The 21661-nt window shown below is 46.8% G+C and overlaps 1 protein-coding gene across 4 annotated transcripts in view; it reads right to left on the reverse strand.

Annotated features, from left to right (window-relative positions):
- Window positions 1-21254, reverse strand: part of LOC135245635 (peroxisome proliferator-activated receptor alpha-like) — a 28841-nt gene extending 7587 nt beyond the window's left edge. Inside the window, exons 1-3 of one of the 4 annotated variants that reach the window (XM_064318810.1) lie at window positions 21024-21254; window positions 3944-4193; window positions 3052-3209 (exon numbers count right to left, since the gene is read on the reverse strand). In XM_064318810.1, the coding sequence (XP_064174880.1) occupies window positions 3052-3209; window positions 3944-4151 (366 nt within the window). In that variant the 5' untranslated portion in view covers window positions 4152-4193; window positions 21024-21254. Of the gene's footprint in view, window positions 1-3051; window positions 3210-3943; window positions 4194-5815; window positions 9272-9291; window positions 12304-14136; window positions 16032-21023 lie in introns of those variants that run through there. The other 3 variants (XM_064318809.1, XM_064318811.1, XM_064318812.1) reach the window with 3 other exon arrangements.
- Between the last annotated feature and the right edge of the window lie 407 nt (window positions 21255-21661).

Consider the following 21661-nt stretch of genomic DNA (forward strand, 5'->3'; position numbering starts at 1 on the left):
CCTCCAGTAATTTGTACATGTTGTCCCCGCACGTGTCCAGGAAAATGAGCTCAAAGTAGGGCCGGAGAGCGCACAGCGCACACACCTGCTGTGGGCTTACAGACCGCACCTTTCAGCTCCCGCTCCTCCACGGCTGTGATCACCTCACACAGCCTTACAGTGGAAACAAAAGCACGGGTAGGCTGGAGCCACCTTCAGAACGGTGCACGTGCCTCAGCTTATTATAACAGAACCTCTCTCAGGCGCAGAGTACGAGTCGGAGATGTCAGAAACACGCCGCACTCTCCTGCAATCTTGAGCGATGCAAAACTCGGATGCCACAGCAATGTCATTCAAGCTTTAAGAAGAAAAAAACAAAAACAAACTTTAAACCTCAGGGTGATCGTAGTCGCGGTTACAAAGCATTCAGGGGAACCGGTTTCTCTCTAGTTGCACTGAGTTCTTCCTGTAGTTCTGGTGCAGTTTTATGATGCTTTTAAATGGTTAGGCTACCTGTGGTTTAAAAAAAATTTAACGTAGATAAGATTTCACTCAATGTAATTACAAAGGTCAAAGGATGTACCTCAACATCAGGTTTTAGTTGGACATAAGTCCATTTGAAGAGACAGACAGGGAGAGAGAGCACAGGATGACTTTAAAATTCCTGTTGCCAAGGGCATTATGCCGAATATAATTGCGGCCGGTCCATTTCCCCTGGAGGACAAAGCAATCGGATCTCAAGGGTGTTCCCAATGCACTTTAATGTTGTTGATGTTCATGGGGGCAAGTCACTGAGTTCATCACTAGTTCACTGCAAGTCAGGCACCGTCCTCCCCGTCCGTGGACAAAACATGGAGTTGGGATTAGCCCTGTCATTGGCTAGTCGAGATTCTGGCTCAAGCCCACATAGCTAACCTGTACAGGGTGATCTATTCCTATGCTCCCACTTTCTCCCTCCCTCCGTCTCTCCAAACGGACTCAGGTACAGTCAGTCCTGACCTCGGAACACCAGGCAGCACCGTGATGAGAGCGTGCAGCAGATGCAGGAGAAAATATTAAGCACGGCCAGTGTGTGTTAATCCTCAGACAAGAGCCACACCAAACCCCCCCCGAAGTCCCCCCTCACCACCACAGAAGAAAACAATAAAACAAAAAACATGAAAGACACATCACCAACAATCACAGCTAATAAATCAGAAAACTCTAGCCAGACTTCCATGTTGTAAGAGCCTTTTCCCATTGCGGAAATCAGTTAAAGCCACGATCGCCCAACCACCACAGAAGGTCTGGCTGTAGTCATATCCGGGGCATGGGACGGATTAGAAAGAGGACAGTGAGAGTAAGGGGGGGGGGGGGGGGAAGCCAGTGAAACAACTGCAGCACTCCCCTTCCTGGCACCATGCCATGGCCTCTCGTTGTTGCCTAATCCAAAATCTGTCTTTCATAACCGGAATCCGATCAGATTTATCCACTGTAAAACAATCATAACACTGTACTGAGCAATAATGCCTGCTCTTAACTGTACATACAGCCTCCAGCATATTCCAAACGCACATGACAGGCTGTAGGCTGCGTCGAACAGACTACTACATTTTACTAAGTCCTCAGTCCAGTCAATATTACACTTAGATCCTATATGAAATCTGCTTTCTTCATTATACAGTGGTATTACTGCTGTATCTGATGCAATTTGAATATCATGGAAAACACACGAGTGACTACAAGAAATGTTCCATTACACATAGTGTGCAATGATATCCACCTGGTTAACAGCACAGCCATGGTTATAACTTGCTTGGCACCATATGCAGTTTATCATTAGACTGGAGTCTGACAAAGGTTTAGGGACATCCTCCGTTCTCCACACCCCAAACAGTCCGGCCAAATCTGGTTGAAATTTTTGATAAGCATTGTTGAATAATACAGTATGTCTTACAAAAGCAAAAGGGCCAAAGAACCATTAAGGTCTTTGAAGAGCTGTTGGAAAGTACATGTTCACCGAGGACAATAAAGTCAAAGCATTTATAAATAGAAGCCATTCAGGTTACCTAGAGACAGAGCAGTGCTACAGCACCACAGGTTAAAACTTGCAACCCACTGGCAAGGTCTCCAATCAGTGTTCCTAACAGGCAGCTAAACACCACCACCAAAAGCAAGAAGCGCTTAACGCCAGGCAATAATTCCTAGGAAAAGTACCAATGAATTCTTGTTCCTCAGAGCACAAGAACAATGTGTAATATGAGAAACTGTTGCTGATCATTCCTGAGTACAATGCCTCTTTTCAACCCAACACCAAAGGAGGGATCGTGGCTGCCATTCATCCAAGAAAACAAGTAAAACAGTAAGAGAATCTGTCAAAGATAGCAGAAGAAAAACTGAGGAATGCATGTCATTTTTTCCCCTCACTGTGGTTAAGTCAGACCAGAATCAATGTGGTAAATATTTAGTTATTAAAGCAACCCCCCTCGCCCCCGCATTATTCATAGTTACATCTTTGTTTTGGAAAATCCCTCACGCATGTAACACTGGTCGTACATAAAACCCCTGCAGGATTATGTGGGAGGCTAAAATAGCCCCAGCATCAGATGTGTCAGGTGACCGGCCATATAACTTACATCATTACACAGAAGCTGCCAGGCGACACAGAGGTGCCCTGAGTGGCAGAACTTTATACAACCACACTCTGATCCCACTCAGGCTCTACCCACAATGCACTGCAGCTAGAGTAATCAACATTCTGTCCTGGCCTCAGCTACTCAGTAACTTACACCGCTGACTTTTTCTTTTTTTTTTTTGTTATGCACATAAACCAGTGGCTCCCAATCCTGTTCCTGGAGATCTACCATCCAGGTTTTCACTCCAAACCTAATAAAGCACATCTCATTCAACAGAGAGGTCTCACTGAGCTGCTAATTAGTAGAGTCAGCAGTGCCAGATTACAGTTGAAATGAAAACCTACAGGATGGCAGATCTCCAGGAGCAGGGTTGGGAAGCACTACTATAGCCGGTCCAAACAGCAGGGTATTTATTTAAGTGCCCTGCTGAAGGGCAGGAGGGCAGTGCCGTGCTCACCTTGCAGCCCTCGCAGGCGTGCACCCCGTAGTGGTACCCCGATGCCCGGTCCGCACACACCCGGCACTCCAGGTTCAGGGAGGTGGAGGTGACCTCCTCCTGGCCACCAACAGCGCCGAATATCCCCGAGGACGGGCTGGAGGCTGGGGTGGGGGCATCTTTACAACAAGCACACACACACCGTGCATTAATACATGAACACAGATACAGCACTGCATAGTCAACAAAACAATTGTGGATATATTGTATGAATTGCGGCAGTGTAATCCATCACACGTTTCTCAGGGTGTGAGCTTCTACCACTAAGTCACTGCCTTCTGTTGGTATAGGTCCTCACTGGGACTAGGCTTAGCCATGAAGCTGAGACTTGCATTAAACCAGCACTGAATTGAGCAATTCCTTAAAGCATCACAGATAGGAATTGCATAACTTCACATTAACATTCTCACAGCTGCCTTCAGATACATCACGTTAACAATGGTTTTCCTGCTGTTGCAAATATTTGTCCAGGAATGCAAAGGCTGTGCATCCACAAAGACAGACGGGCCTCCAGGTGTAAAGACATGGGTCAGGTATGTCCACTGAAGTAGCAATACCGGTAAGCTTTGCTACAGCCTTGTGGCTGAAGGGTAAAGCTTAAAGGTTAAGTGGGGCCTGTCTGTCATTGGCTGGCAAAGCCAAGCACTTTGATCGAAGTGAAAGACACTCCAAGAGACGGGGTCAAGAAACCCGCCATTTCACAACAAGCAGAAACCTCCTTCGACAAGCCCACAAGGCATACATGTCAGTTTATCCCGAGGCCAACCAAACATAGGGCATCAGCTCTCATATAGACTGCCTGTAATAGTGTGTGTGTGTGTGTGTGAGAGAGAGAGTTTCCAGGAGGAAGTACCAAATAAGTTGGAGCTGTCGGACCCTGAGCCGAAGCTGGAGGACTGATACCCGGGCAGGTCGAAGGAGCCGATGCCGTCGTCCTCCATGGACTGAGAGATGTCCTGCAGGTCGTCCATGCCCCCGATGAGGTCCCCGCAGAGCGGACTACCCAGGACAGAGTCCTCCAGGGGGGACGGGGGCCCGAACTGACTCTGCATGTCTACCATGGTGCTGCACAGGGACCTCCTGGATCGGAATCAGTTACGCGACTGCAGAGAGAGCATGAGAGAGAGCGAGCGAGAGAGTAAGCATGTGAATGAGAGAGAGAGCGAGCGAGAGAGTAAGCATGTGAATGAGAGAGAGAGCGAGCGAGAGAGTAAGCATGTGAATGAGTGAGAGAGAGAATGAGAGAGCAAGCAAACATACATGAGAATGAAAGAGAGCGAGCATGAGAAAAGGAAAGAATGGAAAGGAAAGAATGGGGGGAGAGAGAGTTTGTCCCATTACTCATATCCACTCTGAATGAATATTTTACGAAACCACAATGTACTATTACAAGTATTGTGTGCAATGATATCACAAACACTGATCAAAGGTGGCTTAAATGGTCTGGCATTAACTTCACCGTATTTAATATAGAACAGGATGCAGGCTCAGGTGGTTTGTGGCCAGAGTCAACTTCCTGAACACTTTTTTAATATGGTTTAACAACAGCTGCTCCCAAAGCAGAGTCCCACCCTCTCCTCTCTCCTCTCCTCCCATCAGTCTGTGACCCTCAGCCTCGGGCCCTGAGCGCAACTGCACAGCACCTGAAGACACCAGCCACAGGTCCGCAACATGGAGGATGGCGATCGCTTCGTAGTGCATCTGCCATCACTTCGTAATGCCTGAGGTCCTACGCTGATGCCCTGCATCATGGCCGCGACTGCTGGTTTTTGCTCGTTTAGTAAACAAACACACACGCGTGCGCACGCACGAGGTTTCCGTGCGCGAGCGGCAACATCGGCGCTACTACTTTCAGGGGACACAAGCTGTTCTGGGTCACCAGGGGAGTGCGTAGCCTGGACCCGTATCTGATGACAAAACAAGCGCCCCTCTCCCTGAGACCTGAGACCTCCAGAGCACCGCCCCTCAAACAAGGGGGGGGGTGGGGTGGGGGCGGGAATGTGGGATGGCACGATTATTGGGTGGGTGGGAAGGCTGGCTGGAGTTGTCACACACACACGCACACACCACACGCTAGGCTTGTCTTACCGTTATTAGCCTGCTGGCTAAAGTACTGTAAGCTGAGTAGTTAGCTAAAGCAAAGCACTGTCAGCTAAGTGGTTAGCTATAGCAAGTGAGCTGTAGAAAGGCCTGTATGGTATTGCTGGCTAAAGCACTAAGCTAAAGCAAGGACAGCTAACAGCAGTATTTACAGCTAATAAACAAGTTGTTTCAATGCTGATACACGTAATTAAGGAATAAAGAGGCCTTGAAATACCAGTTTCCTCAATGTACTGCAGCTTAGTGTACCTGCAGTACTTAACGGGTCCTGCCCCACCAGAAGATTTGCTCAATACACGATGAAAGCAGTGGAAACCTCACCTCAAATCACCAACCGCCTTTTACCCCAGATATTTTTAATTATTAATCCAGATGAGGCGGATTATAACTGTGTCCAGCTGAGGCTGACCTGCTGGGATGCCGCAGCCCGGAGCAGAACGTACAGCTGGGCCCGGGTTCCAGGGCAGGGCGGGAGGACACCATTAGATCATCAGAACAACACAACACTGACCGGGAGCAAGTGCAATCCCCGGCACACGCAAAAATGCACATTAATATGCACAAAAACATGGAAGTATTTACCCAGCAAGTAAGTAGATCTGGGTGAAATAAATGCACAGCTTACCCGCACAGCGAAGTACCTGCATTTGAAAATTTTCCGCCTATTCACAGTTTGAAGACACTTGAAACTTCAGTATTGAAAATGGCCATTACCGAAGGGTAGCGACTGCGGGGTATGAGGGCATAATTCGATCAGACCCAAGAACACCACGTACAAGCGACAAAATATGAGCAAAAATTCCCAATCGGCTGACGTAGGACATGCGTATGCGTGTGACGTACGGTGGCAAAGCGTGCTGCGGTGCATTCACCACACGCCGCTGCAGCGCTGTGCCCTCAGGCCCTTCAGAAGGGACACAGTGTCACAGTGACAGCGCCGTCCAGCTTCTGCCATCATCATCATCATCGCCGGGGGGGGGAGAAAAACAGTTCACCCTCCCTCCTTGGGACTCCAGCAGAGCCAAACAGTGGTGGGCGGGGCTGGACGGGACGGGACAGGAGGTTTTCGGGACAAAGGGCAGAGGCTTCGGAGAGAGGGCAAACGGGTTCAGTCGACAGCCCTGCAGGGCGCTGCACCCTGAGGCCGCTGAGCTCCCGTGTGCGTGCGTGCGTGTCGTGGTGTGTGAGTGTGTGTGTGTGTGTGTGTGCGCGCGTGTGTGGCCGTGTTATGCCCCCTGTGCATGGGGACATGCGGCGCAAAAGGGCGCTCAATGTCACCAGTCCCCCGTGCCCAATCTTGCTAGTCCCACCAAAGCGCTTCTCCCAGAAGGGCCCGCACGCGCCACCTAGCACAGGCGCTAAATTCGGCTTTTTCCACAGGTCTCGTGCTCGTCGAAAGCAGCCCCTTTACGCCCACCTCCGTGTGAAGTCATGCGTCATCACCGCTGACCGGTCGGCCCAGCCAGCGGCCATCGGAGCGCGTGCGAGGCGGATTTGGCATTCCGACAGCGTGTTCCGCGTAACTCAACACCAAATGCCCCCCTGGGTACTTCAGCAGGGAGTCCGCACACCCCTGGGGGTCCTTGAAGGTACTGTAGAGGGCACCTGGGTCAGACGTGACACACAATGACTACACACAGATTTGAGAAAATATCTGGCTATACAAAAGCCTTTTTAAATGTAACCCTTTTTAACTTGTGATGGGGGGGTCCCCTGGATTCCTTCCTGCCGGGATGGAAGGTCCCTGGGTCAGAAAAGGTTGAAACCCCTTCAAACAGGCCAATTATAACAAACGGTCTAACAGGGGTTCTCGAGCTGGAATCTCGGAGGGCCGTGGCGTTGGGCAGACTCTCTGCTCCCAGACGGTGGGCCGAGGGAATCACGTGCTCCCCGCATGTGGGTGAGGGAGGCGCCCCCCCCCCACCCCCGCTCTGTTTGCCGTCAGGCGCTTCTTTCATGATGGCGTGTTTACCGTACCTGCTGCTCAAACAGCAGAGTGGGGTCTTATCGCCGTCTGCCCACACACCCAGGCCACCTACACACCTTCTTTACTGCCGTGTTTACAGGCCAAAGAGCATGCTGGGGATTAGCTGCAGCGCGGCCTCGGAGTTCATCTGTAACACGGCACGGCGTCTCAGCCCAAAGCTTAATGCACACTTGCTGCGTTTCCACCAGCATTCAGTTCAGAATAATTTTTTTTTTTTAAATCAGTAATAGCATCACAGTTATAGAGTATAAAAGTTATTGATGCTGCAGCTGATTGGGAGACTCTGCACCCCCACCCCCCCACCATGGCCCTTGGGGGCGCCAACTTCATTGCAAAGAACAAACTGGCAAACGTACATTTCATGGGACTTGTTCGCTTTTTGAAGGAGGCGCAATTCCCGTTTGTGTAACGGAAACATTGCAAACAGCTTGAAAACTACATGTTGTTTTTTCTGTTTTCTAGGGAAGAGGTGCGTATTGCAGACGCAAGTAATTATTTAAGATCCAAGCTGCCATTGGTAGCACCACACTTTTGAATATGAAAGGACGATGGCAGTTGGGCAGCTGATGCAATTCAATAATAGAAGTTCATCAAAGTACAATAGCTGGGCAGTGAAGGGACACACCTGGATGGCAGCAGGGCTTTTACCGCTGGACAAGTCCACTGTTTTCTTGTGAGTGTCCTTGATCCATTGCTCAAACTTGGCGGGGATCACCAGCCCATTTCCAAATCAAGTTTGGAAGCTAAAACTCGTTACACAACGCTCCGCTCCATTTGGGCCAAACTGTACATTTCAGAAGGTGAAACAGCGGCAATCACATCCAACGTTTTTGCATCACTTAACGCCGATCAGAACAGAGTTTAACCAGCTGTGTTCAGGCGATCCCTTTGAGCCAGTTCTGCTCCTTCATGAGATTTCAAACCCTGGGATTTTCAATCCCGGCTTAATGCTTTGAAGCTACTTTCACTTCCTGTAAAAAGCTTTCAAGCTTTCCACATCTTTTTCAGTTCTTTAAATTATTTTCTAAATACACATTCAGAATAGTTGGTTCAGTTTAAAGTAACTCAGTTTTGCCTACAGGTGAAGTTAGTTTCAGGTCAAGTGCATACCTCGGCAACGGCTTTGTGGACCAAAGCAAGGCCCAAGATCACAATATTCGGGGAGGGTCTGACACAGACCAACTTATCTACAAAAGGAAACAATGGAGAACTGAACACCGTGCTGCACTGGAATACTGTCATGCAGATGCTCACCCGGGTGCATATGAATATTAGCATGAGGCTAATGCTGCCACAAAAGTGACCTTGCAGTGCTGTGCTCGCCCCAGATAATTCAAGTTAAATCCCATTGTATGAATTCAATCACGAGCGGGTTATTTGCTCACAAGGGAACTTTAGATCCAAGTATTACACACCTCGTCTCGCGCCAAGCGGGCAGCATCAGAGGGCCACAGGTCTGCAACTGAACATCCAGTGTAAAGACACCTTAACTGCCTACTCTAGGAGCTTACAGCTCATCAGGATATTAGTGTCATCATATGAAAGCATTCAAAGGCATCATGGGCTTTTTGCAATGAGTTGCACTGCATATGAGCATCTGCTAAATGCTATGGCTACATAACGCCAAACCCCAGACAAGCATGTAGCACATTGTCTTACTGTTCTATTAGGATCCACAGTAACAGACGCCTTGGCCGCTGCTAGTCTTCCTGGGGCTCTAACACAAAACCATTCATCACAACAATAAAAACAAGACTAAAGAAAAGCATACACAGCGTAGCCATATATTGAATTAGAAAAAAATAGCCTATACTTTACAGTACTCAACATAATGTCTTGAGCAAATCCGTAACAAGGACACGCTGTACTGCAGCAGTGCATCCTACTATTAAACAGCTGTGAGGGTCCGGTTACAGTGTTCCGGTGTGACATTGGGCTCGGAACTCCCCCAAATCGCCTGCCAAGCCGGCCTACGTGTCTGTGGGGTGGGTGGCTGGGGGGGGTGGGGACGTACGGGTCAGGCTGGAGGACAGTACTGCCCTGTAGCCCAGGGCATTGTGGGAGGGGAACGAAAGTGGGACTGAGAAGGAGCTTGGTGCGGTCATGCGATTCACCTCCTCCTGTACTTGTTTTTCCCCTTTTCTCTTCACTTCCTGGTCCTCATATTCCTGCTCCACAACACATTTCTGCTTTAAGTCAGCGAGTCAGCGAGCCAGAAAAAAAATCCCCCACAAAAAAAAGAAAAAAGTGAAGTAAATAAAGGGAGAAATGAGTAATGGTTTCTAAATATGGGGAGTTGCTACAGTACACACACCCACACCCCCTCTCCATGTGGGCGGTGCTGTCACCATCTTTTGTTTTATTTTGATTGGTTTACTGACACAGAAAAGAGCTCTTCAGCGGACTATGTTTTGTAAACTCAGAGATGAGTGTGTGTGTGTGTACTGACCTCTATCACAGCCTCTCTGTGATCAGTCTGACAGACAAATGCTCCGGCACTGACTGTACTGCACAACCGGACAATGCACACTAAAGAGGGAGCGACAGCTTGCAAGATAATTCTCTGCATCAGGGCTGAAGAGCCCTGTTTCCACATTGCCTCCTCATCTCTTATGGTTGCTCGACAGGAGACCAAACCCCTCCCCAGTTCATTCTGAATATTTACCCGTTAATGTGTGAGATCACAAATAATGTGATCAGAATGTTCTTACCTGAACGTTCCAACGCTGACGTAACAATCACTGCTGGTAATACAAAGTGTTCCAAATAACCTACTCTTCAACATGGTAAAAGCGTTTTTTTTAAATCGGCTAGAACTGGAAAGAGAACATTTCTTAAGGCCAGGAACGGGAGAGGCACCAAATCCGTTCCTTTATTTACCGTTTACAGACCACTTTCTATCTGCCAGCGGTCCTGAGACATCTCTACGGCACATTTCCCTAAAGCACCCTTTATTTTCACTGATCTACTTCACAGCGTGTAAACACTGCTGTTACAAAGAGGAGGTGATGAACTATCAGCAAAATCTATCAGAGAGAGTTGAGAATCACTGCCATCTCACAAACGTGAGCCCATCAAAGGCCTAGTCGGCCAACCATGGCAACGGGTAGAAGGGTTGCCTTTCCTATGCAGCCGGGAGAGTTTCCAGATTCCTGGTTTTGGACCGGAATGTCCAGTTCAAATTATGAACAACTGATTGAAATTCGACCGGTAGTTTGTAATAAATTCCATCTTCCTTCTGCATCTTTACACTTTCTCCTTTCAAAACCCGAAAGAAGCCAGCCCCTTCTCTCATGTCAGACAAAATAAGACAAAAAGTAAGGAGTTAGGAGAACCTTCAGATTTTAGGTGAATTTGCAGCCACAAAGCAGAAAGAGATGCTAAAGGTCAGCGAGAAAAAAAGAAAAACAAAAACAGAAACGTCCTCCCCTGGACCCCAAACAGTGTTATCTGACCCAAAATCAGTCAATATTCCTGCATTTCTGAGGGACGAAGTTCAAAAGGACACACGTTCCCCTCTACGTGTGAAGGGGGGGCAAAGTAACAACCTTTAATTCACAAGCCAAAAAGTCCAAAGACTGAAAGAGCTGGAGGACAAACGGGAGACATGGCATCACAAAGGACAGTGAAGGGAGAGTGTTCCGCTTCAGAATGCCGGTGATTCTAAATGTCTAAGGACTGCCAGGGATGTAAACACCTCTGCCTCATCTGCTCCAACTGTCACCAACTGCCACATTTAAAACACCTCTGGGAGAAGGTGTACTGATCTAGGATTTCTCCCCGCTCCGTAGTCTAACCTTATCCACTATGAACGAAACAACAAAACTGACCCCAGATCAGGGCTGCTGCATTTAACTGCTTTGTGGACATAGGCCCAGGAGAGCAGGATAAACAGGGGAAGCATAACTGCAACTAGGGGTGCTGCCAGGGATTTTGGGCCCAATGAAACACTCACATTGGGCTTCACCAGCCCCGGCCCATTCCTGCACAATTACAAAACCATTTTTGAGGGCCCCTGAATAGTTTTAAAGTCCCCCCTGTGTACGGCACCCTGACTGCAGCACCTGTGACACGACCAGCTCAGCAGTCCTTTCCATCCCACACTGACACAGGCTAAATGCTGACAATTTCTTTTCTTTTTTTCCCCCCTTCCTTCAGTCTAGTAGTTTTTTGAGGTTTTCTAAAACATGGTATTTAAGGCCAGAGACAAAGACACATAAGTTTTGCTTTTTTGCTTAAACAACACAGAGTGAGAGCTGAGGGAAGAGAACTAAAGTGGGACACCAGGAGAAAACCAAACGCGAACACTACAAGAGGACTTTCCAAAACAATAAAGGTCATGTCTTTGGTTGCTTCAAAAAAAGACAGCACTCTTACACACAGAACTCCTGTCTGCACATACAGAACTATTGCATGCACACACACACAACTCTTGTGAACATACAGGATTCTGTGTTATGTTCAGACCAAATCGCACCTGAAACAAACAGCAAAGCAGCTGTACGTATGAAATCATGAGTGTCCGCACAGGAGACGACTCACGTGATATAACATAGGCAGAGCACTGGTCAGACCTTGAACTCATGTCAAATTCCACGTCAACATAATCAGGATGGTATGGAGAATCAATTAACATGGGGCATGTAGGAAGAGGTTACGTAAACTCCAAAGTCAATGCAATACACATATGTGGAAAGCTGACTTGTTTATTCAATAACTGAAAATATTGAGTCTTGTTTTTTCAGACCTTTTCATTGTGCAGCAAAAAAATGAACTACTGCACTCCAAACAGGTGAAGGACAACCTGGATTAACTACAAAACTAAAGATCACATGGCTGTAGCTTCCAGAAAAAAATCAAGCAAGACAGCATTCAAGAACTGCAGAGACCAGAACCCGTCATAAGACAGGAGATCCTATTTGACAGGGCATCTGATAGAAAAGGGAATCCCATTGGACAGGAAAACCCACAGGACAGGGCATCAAAAACTTGAGGTAAGGCAGGGAACCAAGAGTTGAATTGGCTATGATCTCAACACACCCGCCATACACATGTCCATCGCTATGCTACAAACTGACCCTGGAGGCCGCGTTTCACTCTGCAAGGTGGGGGCTCAATTCCTCCACCCACCCCCCCCACCCCACCCCACCCCACCCCACAACTCCCCTGAAGTCCTGCAGAATGCCAGCACACGCAAACCTCACGACCTCCAACACAGCACCGGCCAGAGAGATAAGATTACCGCTACGCGACAGACATCACGGACACTCACTACTGACCAACAACCAACAACAAATCAGACAACGAAAACAGCCACAGACAGTGACACACAGTAAAATGTTAAATATGTTAAATCACCTCATACAGAGTTTATACAGGTCCCCAATAGCCAAGTCATATAAATTCTACAAATGTCCCCATGGGGATAAAGAAGTATTCTATGTATGTAAAATATGTATTTTACATGCAGTATTAAAGCCAACAGAAAAGCCAGGAAATGATGTGGTATTCCAAAGCAACCACCGAACGTGGTTCTCACCCGCTATAACCCTCAGGTCTGTCTGAGGTCATTGGAGAAGTGTGTTCTGAGCATGCTCAGATCACATTTAAAGACTGAGGGTGACACAGCTTCCAACGTGCTGGACATCAAGACTGTGGAATGCCCTGCCCTAAAACAGTATGCTGGTCCTGTTCTGTGCCAAGATTTAAAATGACTGCTGTTACACTACATTTTCTTTTTGTCTTGCTTTTAAAACGTTTCTTTATTCTGTATTAGCATACATTTTTACTGTACCATTACAGAGAAACTTTGAACACACTTACTTGACAAGTGCTGTGTAAAATAAGTTGCAGAAATAGGAAATATTTGACTGATTACAGAAGCAATAAATTATCTCGAGTTTATCAGAATGATAAACAATGGATAAAGAGAAAGCCTTCATTTAATGAGTATGTAAAATTAATATTTTATAAACTTTGACTCATTCGTTCATTTTCACAATTTCTACAAGATTTAGTGCAGAATTCCCAGTAAAGAAATGCTCACACTTGACTCTATATTTGATGGAGGTGTAACGAACAAACACGTGATAGGCTGGCCTGATAATTACAGAACACAGCATCTTTTTGATTTGTTATTAATAACATAAAATAACGCATTCCACAGAAATAATACATTTTAATGCGCAATGTTCATCAAGGAAGGAAGAGGCAGTCGCCTTCAACTCATTGACAAGCGCGCAGCGTTTTCTTCAAGTGTTCTAACCTAACTTCAACCCTGCCCTCAAAGCTCGCATACACTGACAGGTCAGGCATGTTGTCAGTGTAGCACCGCGGTGCAACACTGCACAATGCCAATTCAATGCTGCAGGCTACATAACAAAAAAAAAAAAACATAACTACAAATGCAATTCATTAATGTACCATGTATTAGCGATACAGTTAAGCAACTCTTAACTTTAGTCAGTGAAGTTTATAAACATCCTTGCGCATAAGTATAGATGAATGTTTCAAGCAGACAAAGCTGCTCTCTCTCTACCAGCTAGTATAGCGCGCTTCACTTATGGTGAACGGTTTTCGGCATTAACATGTGTGCCTAGAAATTGTAGCCTACGAGGGAAAGACTTTTATAGGAGGGAAAAAAAGCAGAAAAGCAACCATCAGAACAATAATTCAAAACTTTCAGCGACCTGTCAAGAGTTTGTCCACACAGAAATGATCTGTTGGATGCAAAGCTGAGTTACAAGTAAAATCTTTAAAACAAGACGGCTGTGCGCAAAAAACCCGAACGTGGATGCCCTGCCTAGTAATTGTTTCACTTTGACATTGAACACTGGCAAACTAAGAGAGGATACATGATATCAAAGCGTTTTCACCGGTCATAAATTAATTCACGCAAGTTACACTTAGAATCAGAAGCAATCGCTACAAATAATGTCGTTTACAGTCGAGGTACCTACCTTACATTGGGTTTCCCGGTCCGAAGTCGCCATATCCTCAGGAGTCGCAGTTGGCCGGGAGACTGTCAACGCGCTGATCGGCAGGGACGACAAAATATAGCCCCCTCACACACGGCCTCGTTCGTGTCCGCGGCACTGCTGCTGTCAAAATCCTATACTCCTCAGCCAGCAAGCAATCCATGCACGTCGGAAATGACGACATGAGTGACAGTCTGAAAAACGAGCGCACACACCTACTGACACACCTATGATTTTAGCGAATAAAAATCCGCTTTCACTTGAGCAGGACACACCGACAAGGAAATGTACCCCCAATAGCTGCCTACTTTTCAACGCAAAGTCATGGAAACTCGGCACCCCAAAATAATTGCCTGAAATTATATAAGCAAACCAATCTAGTTCACAGTTAAGTAATATGCAGGCGCAACTATCGGCTCTTTCCACAAAGTGTGTGGAGGCTGGCATAGTAACGCTTTTGATATACGAATGCTCATGTTATGTTTGTCAATAGTATTACCGTTGTTGCCGTTATTTTTTATTACTATAACCCCTGAGCAGTTCACTGAAATACAGTAGTCTATGCCCCCCTTTAACAAAATCAAACAATATCAAATAGACATAGGACGTCTGGAAATTCTAGCATCCACAACTTCAATAATCCATAACACTCAAAATACCAAAAGTAAAAAAAAAATCAACAAAATATTTTTTAAATGGTGTATTTCATCAGAATCTATCCAAAAATCTGTTTGCGAATTTGAGGAGCAAATTGTAAGAACAGTAGCAACACTTTAAATGTGTATAACCTGCAGTGTCTTGCAGAATTGTACACAATTTGCAGTATCTAACACCTGACACCAAGAACATTCTATCGGACAAAGCCCAATTATCAGGGATTTAGGGTTGGGGGGGGGGATTTAATTACATTTTGAACAGGTGTCCCCAGGTGCACTTCTCTTTACAAACCTGAGCTTGTGGCAAGAGGATTAACAGGTATGGAATGTCCCTAAAGTAACTGGTCCTTACTGTGAACAGTTGTGTTCTTTGAACATGACAGACAGACTACCCTGAGGGAATTCCAAGAAGAAGCATGTTATGAGGATGGATTCCGATGCCGCCACACAGTTTATGCCACAAACTCTTCCGTTTAACAAGTCTGAATTAGACAAAAAAAAAAAAAGGCATTTTTGGGAACACTACGCCCAAATTTGAGTTAAGTGCATTGACAAGAAATTAACCACATTGGTGGGTATGATATTTTTCTGTTATATACAGGCGCATCTATGTATTTATAATAAATATGAAAAATCAGTAATTTCTTTATACATATGTTGGTGGAGGTACCAGATTCATTCGATGAAATAATGTGTGTGCAGTAGCAGATGAACATCTGCTTTTGATAAAACCAGTCTGATCTGGATGGGTTCATTAGATGTCTGGTCAGAGCTTGTGTTAATACTTGCTCTGTGACGAATCTGTGAGGAAATAGAGAATCAATAAGAGCAAATCCCTGCTTTGCTAATCATTTTGCAACAGTCATCATTCTAAACTGCCATTTTGCAACTTGCATAAACGTGTTTAAAAACAGATCTATCATTATTGTTCCGTTTCTGCAACCTACTCACATGTAGCTGTTGCATATCTGAAAAGATTTACAACATTGCAAGATGCCTGGGATTACAAAACAAAGAGAGGAAAAAAGTAATGTATTGGGTTTCATACGAGATAGGCTGATGCATACTGTTTTGTACTGGGCTCAAAACGTCCACACCAGGGCCCGAGTGGTCAGCCATTGCATCAGTACAGTACCGCTTCCTTTAATTCCCACAGGTCCCCCCCCGCAGGGTGCACCCAGGGCTCAAGTGCTTTAGCTTTGGTCCTGAGCCTGGTATGGGACCCCCCCCAGGGCCCGGGCCAGCATATCACTCAATGCACCCCGTGATGGGGGCAAGGAAACCCCCCCCCCCCAGCTCCCAGCCTTCCCTGGACCCCCCTCCAAACTCAGTCGCAATAGCAGCACTGCGCAGTTTCGTAGGTCACAGAAAATAAAACGGCAAAGATGTAAAAAGTTGAGTTGCACAATGTTCCCAGGAGGGGGGAAAAAAAAGACTCCCTCTAATGAAGCCTCATCCAGGAATCATTTCACAATCTGCTGGACACTCAATATTTTACTTCAACTCCTCTAAAAATAAGCACTTAAACTCTGCTCATAATGAAGTAAGTGATGTGATTATACCAGAGGGGCTGCATGACTTTCCTACACATGCAATGCTGCTAACCATACAATTTTCAACAAGTGAATTAGACAACTAGGAATAAATAAGCAAATAAATAAAAACAACAAAAAAAAACAAGTCAGTCATCACTGTTCTACTCTAGAATTATGATGACTCACCTACGGGGATAATCCAGTCTGATCTCCGATTACAGCTTGAGCATAGCGGAGCGGAGCAGACCGAACGCACAGCTCAACACTACGACTCGCGCATTTAGCCGATGCTTCCATCCAGATCGACAGGCAAACTTACAATGAGACACAAGACCTGCAAAACGCACGTCCCTGTAAAATTCCAAATGAGGCTTTGCCCAGTCAGCTCGGTCAGAAACTACCCAGATAACTAAAAAAAAAAAAAAATGTTCTTATGCTACTTGAATGTTTTGTCACTGTTATAGCATTGGAACTACATTGCAGCAGCATTGTGAGAATGCTGTGTGTCAGCTGGGTAGGTCAGACCTTCCGAAACTGAACACTGGCTGGGTCCAAGCAGACCAAACGGTCTGAGTGACAGGTGAGCTCGTTTGACAAATGGAACACTGCATGCTGTTCAATAGAGGCTCCATACGGAACTTATATACACCACACAAAAATGAAATGAAAAAACCATAGCCTTCAGTTATTAAAGCTGTATACTAAAAATGTAGGTGTTTACAACTACAGTATAAAAATCTGCATCTTTACTCAGCTGCCATGTATGTAGCCTAATACATTCACTTGAGCATTAAACTAAATTTCTGCTATTCTTACAAAAGCATTCAAACGGATATCCAAAACTATTTAAATACATTTTGGTATTAATTGGTAAAACATCCTCTAGCTCCACCTGCTGATGAAAAGCAGGTGGACACGTTTCTCACACGAGATGTTAGGGTCTGATTCAATCTACTGGATAACGCAATCAGTGTCTTAAGCCACAAGCAATGCCCAAAGGAATTCCATTCACACTTAAGCATCCTAAGACTTTCCCTTGAAGCCACATTTAAACCCACTCTGACATAACCCCTGCAACTCATACTGGCTTAATTTGAACAATGAGTCTCTTATGTGGTTATGAAGTCCATAATACCCTAAGTCTGGTCTGAGTCAACCACCTCTGAGTCAACAATTTTGTAACTTCCTCAAAGAAGTCCAGGATGTTTCCTGAAAAAAAAAAAAAAAAAACAGGCACACGCACACAGAAGCTATATCACATAAGATACTGTTTTTCTCCCTGATGACATTCAAAAGTTTAATTAAAATCAAATTTAACAGACTGAAGTGTATCATAAGGGAATTGCAGGGTTCAGTCTGCCATTTCTACAGTTTTGAGATATTGAGCTTTAAAGTTCTTGGCAGTTCTTCGGTTTTAGCACTTAGAACTTCCTAGAAATGGAATTAAACCCAATTAGAAACTTTTCATTTCAATTTTTTGTAAAATCACATGCATGTAAAAGAATGATAAATACAAAATCCGTATTTTTCTTATTTTATTTACAAAAATGTCACTTAGAACCCTGTAATTCACTCCCATCGCAAGATAGCGAACCCTAAATTACAGTATTTTTAAACCGCAATTCCTCACAGAAGAAACCCCAGACACAGATTCTTCCCTCCGTATACACATGTAGTCTTTCAATATATGGTTGATGAAGACTTTAACACTGTCTGAAAGGACTCAATTCTTTAATTAAAAATATGAATTTTAATCATATTAAATCTAACCTATGCCATTTTATCTAACACCATTCATACATTTTTATCATTTCAGTTCATTGGACAATTTTCTCGGTGTACTTTAATAAAATCCACTAGGTGGCGATCAAACCTCCTTTATGAATTCAAATAATCTTGCTTATTGTACCGGAAAAAGTTTCTCAATCACAGCTAAAATCAGACTTTAAAAGTGAGTTTTGTGAGGTCCAAACGGTAATACTGTTTTAAGTGGAGATGCCGGTTTATCGTAAAGCAGTTAACACTCCTGTGTTCACTGTGTTCAGAGACGAAGAGGCCAAATCAGGGTGTCACTGTGCTGTGTGTGACGCAGTGAGTCTGCAGTGTGTTTCGTGTAAGTGCGTGCGAGGGCGTGCGTTTCGCGCCGGTATAGTTTTACAGCTAGCCTCTCTCGTCTCCGGGACACGCTCTGGCAAAACAAAACAAAACAAAGACAACGAAAAAAGAACATATTTTAATAAGTAAACAAAGCCCTCATTGTCTTGTGACCCCTCCCCCTCAGACAGAGGGTGAAGTCTGTGTCTCGCGGACGGCTTGGATCTCTCCGCACACTGGCGAATTGTTTCATCTCCATTAATATTCAGCTCGCCCGCTCCCCTCTCCAAAGCCAAGACCTGCCGGCTCAATATGCTGACTGGCAGGGACTCGTCAGGGCCAGCAGCCACGCTGTTCGGCCCCAGTTCAGACGTAGCCTTCCAGAAGGAACCACGGATTCTGTTCCTTAAGACTCCACATAATCTATTCTACGCTGTTTCGCAAGCCTTGTCCAACTCCGTATATAAACTCCAGTCATATTAAAGAGGCACTTTTGGGGGGGTTCATCGCAGGGTACTTCATTTGGTACCCAGTGGGAAAGGAAAGGCCGCCGATCCCATCAACATTAAGATTCAGAGAGCGGACGGGGGGACGGGGGGACGGGGGGACGGGGGGTATCCCTGAACGAGGAGCAGAGGTGTGACTTGGAGCCGAAGGCCGGGCCTGTGACGCTGGCGTGAGGAGAATGCGGCTGGCAGGGCCGCTGGCTTCAGTCAGGTACAGGCACGGCACGGCCATTCACACAGGGAGAGGGGCGGTCACGCTCAGAGGGAACGTTCCCCCCCCAAACCCGCCCCCCCCCACGTTGGCTGGGCATATGAAGAGACCAGGAGGGAAATCCACATCCGTGAAACTGACCTGAATCGGGGAGCGTCCAGTGCTCCCTATTTAAACTGGACTCCCTTTGTCTGACAGAGTGTGGCGCAGAGACGATGCCCGGGTAAACGCGCGCACACACACACACACACACACACACAAAAGCACAAAGACACACACGCCCACAGACACACACACACACACACACGCGCACACGCACACATCCACACAGACAGACATCCACACACAGGCACCCAAACACACACACACAGACACAGGCACACAGACACACACACACACACCCCAGACTCCATTGAGCTGTAAGAGCCTCCTCCAGCCAGTCTCCAGACTCCATGCACTGCCCCATGTGCCACTCTGTGTGCCAGCCAACGGTCATAAATATTGCAGCAGTGGAAAAGGAGCCTGTGAAAGCTGCCCTGGCCGCTGGCTCTCCCCAGCAGCCGTGTAGCAGGGAAGTGAACATTGCTTAATGGCCGTTTGAAGTGATGCGCATGTTTTATTTACGCTACACTTTATCTGCACCAGGCCGGCTGTGATGCCTTGCACCTTAGCTCCACAGACGCCAATAAAAAACATTATAAAAGAACATATAAAACACACACACACACACGCAAACGCACGCACACACAAACGCACACACACAGACAGACACACACACACGCACTCAAATCTACACAGACACCAAAGACACAGAGCTATACACACAAGCACACAAAAACAAGTAAAACAAACAGAACAGCAAACACAAACAGCGGAAATCCGGTTTTGTACTGCTTCGTATTCCTATTAGAGAGATAAGTTAAAACACACCAGTGAAGACAAATGGAAATAAGCAGACAACACCAATGAAACACATTTATATTTTTATTGATCTAAAATTTCCACTGCTAATAATACTAAAACATTCACAGAGGTACTTCCAAAAGCGCACCAAAGCAAGACAACGCACGCAGCGGACGGAACGCAAGACGGGCGAACAGACCGGCGCTTAGCTCCTCCCATAACCCCTGGGAAGAGGCAGGAAGAACGCGCGCGTGACGGCCACGGCGAACGAAGCCCCCGATGAGAAGCTCTTCTTTTTGTGTGTGAAAATGCGGCCCCCTCCCCCTTCAGGAACGCGAGTGCGATCCCGGGGATCTCCTGCTGTACTGCTGCCCTTCAGGGAAGGCAGTAGATTGTATAGTTATCTCCTGATGGGGCAAAATCACTACCCTGAAACCACACAACCTACTACCTCAGCCTGTGTGAACATCAACAGAGGGAGGAGGAGGAGGAGGAGGAGGAGGAGGGGGGGGCTTAACGGGACTCTTCAGAGGACGATACGACTCCGAAACCCACCGGCCCCCATTTTGTCCCAACGTGACCGATATGACCGAAGAAAACAGAGAGAAGAGACGCAGAATTAGAGCTTGGATTTCACATTTGCCGCCAGCGTGGGCAGGCAGCGCTAAGCTACGAGCCGTTAGCGCTGAGCAGCGGAGGCCTCTCCAGGTCTTCCCCGGCGAAGACGTTACAGCCACTTCAGGAAAGACAGTAAGTTGTATAGTTATCTGACAGGAAGGGCGTGACCCTAAAACTATACAACCTACTACCTCACCCCAAAGGACAGTCTTTTTCCATTCCGCTGCTCCACTGCCGGTCGTCAGCCGCGGGTTCTGGTGCTGGCGGGAGGGGGAGGAAAAAAAAGAATCGCACACAAACAAACACACGAGACACAGACAGCCTGAGAGAGACTTATCCAGCTCACGCAGCCTCCGCCATCTCCTGGGGGACGGGACCCTCACACGACCTTCATGGAAGGTCGCGAACCAGTCCACCGCCAGCCACTGCCGCTGCCAAGGTGCGGGGCCCAGAGGAAAGGCCAGGGTCCGATTCCACCTCCTTACCGCTCTTACACCTCTACACCGTGACTGCACACAGGTAAGGGCCAGCAGCCCTCTGGCTGTCACCTCACAGGTGAGCTCCATCTGAAAGAAGGACAGGGAGCAACAAACATGAGCATAAGGGGGAACTGCCAGACAAACAGACACCACAGCACATATTACTGAATGCTCAGACAGGTGTCAGGTGATTTTTTTTTTCCCCCAAGGGCGCTAAAAATCGAACAGATTGTCGTGGGCTATCCCTGCAGAGGCTGGGCGGAGATGCCAGGCCCCTTTTTTGCAGGACCCAGTTCTGACTGGGAGAGAGCTGCAGTTCGGGGCACCGTGGTCACCCCCTGCACCCCCCCTGGCAGCGAGGAGAGCTGGGAGAGGGACCCCCTCCGTTCAGCTGGCACGACTCTGCGCTGAAACATCCATCACAGCTGGTTAGCGCTGCGGATGGCGGGCGGCGAGGGGGGGGGGGCCCATTGTCACCGCCCGACTCCCCCGATTCCCTCCATAC

This window comes from Anguilla rostrata, chromosome 19 (genome assembly GCF_018555375.3).
Source record: "Anguilla rostrata isolate EN2019 chromosome 19, ASM1855537v3, whole genome shotgun sequence".
Classification (NCBI taxonomy): Eukaryota; Metazoa; Chordata; class Actinopteri; order Anguilliformes; family Anguillidae; genus Anguilla; species Anguilla rostrata.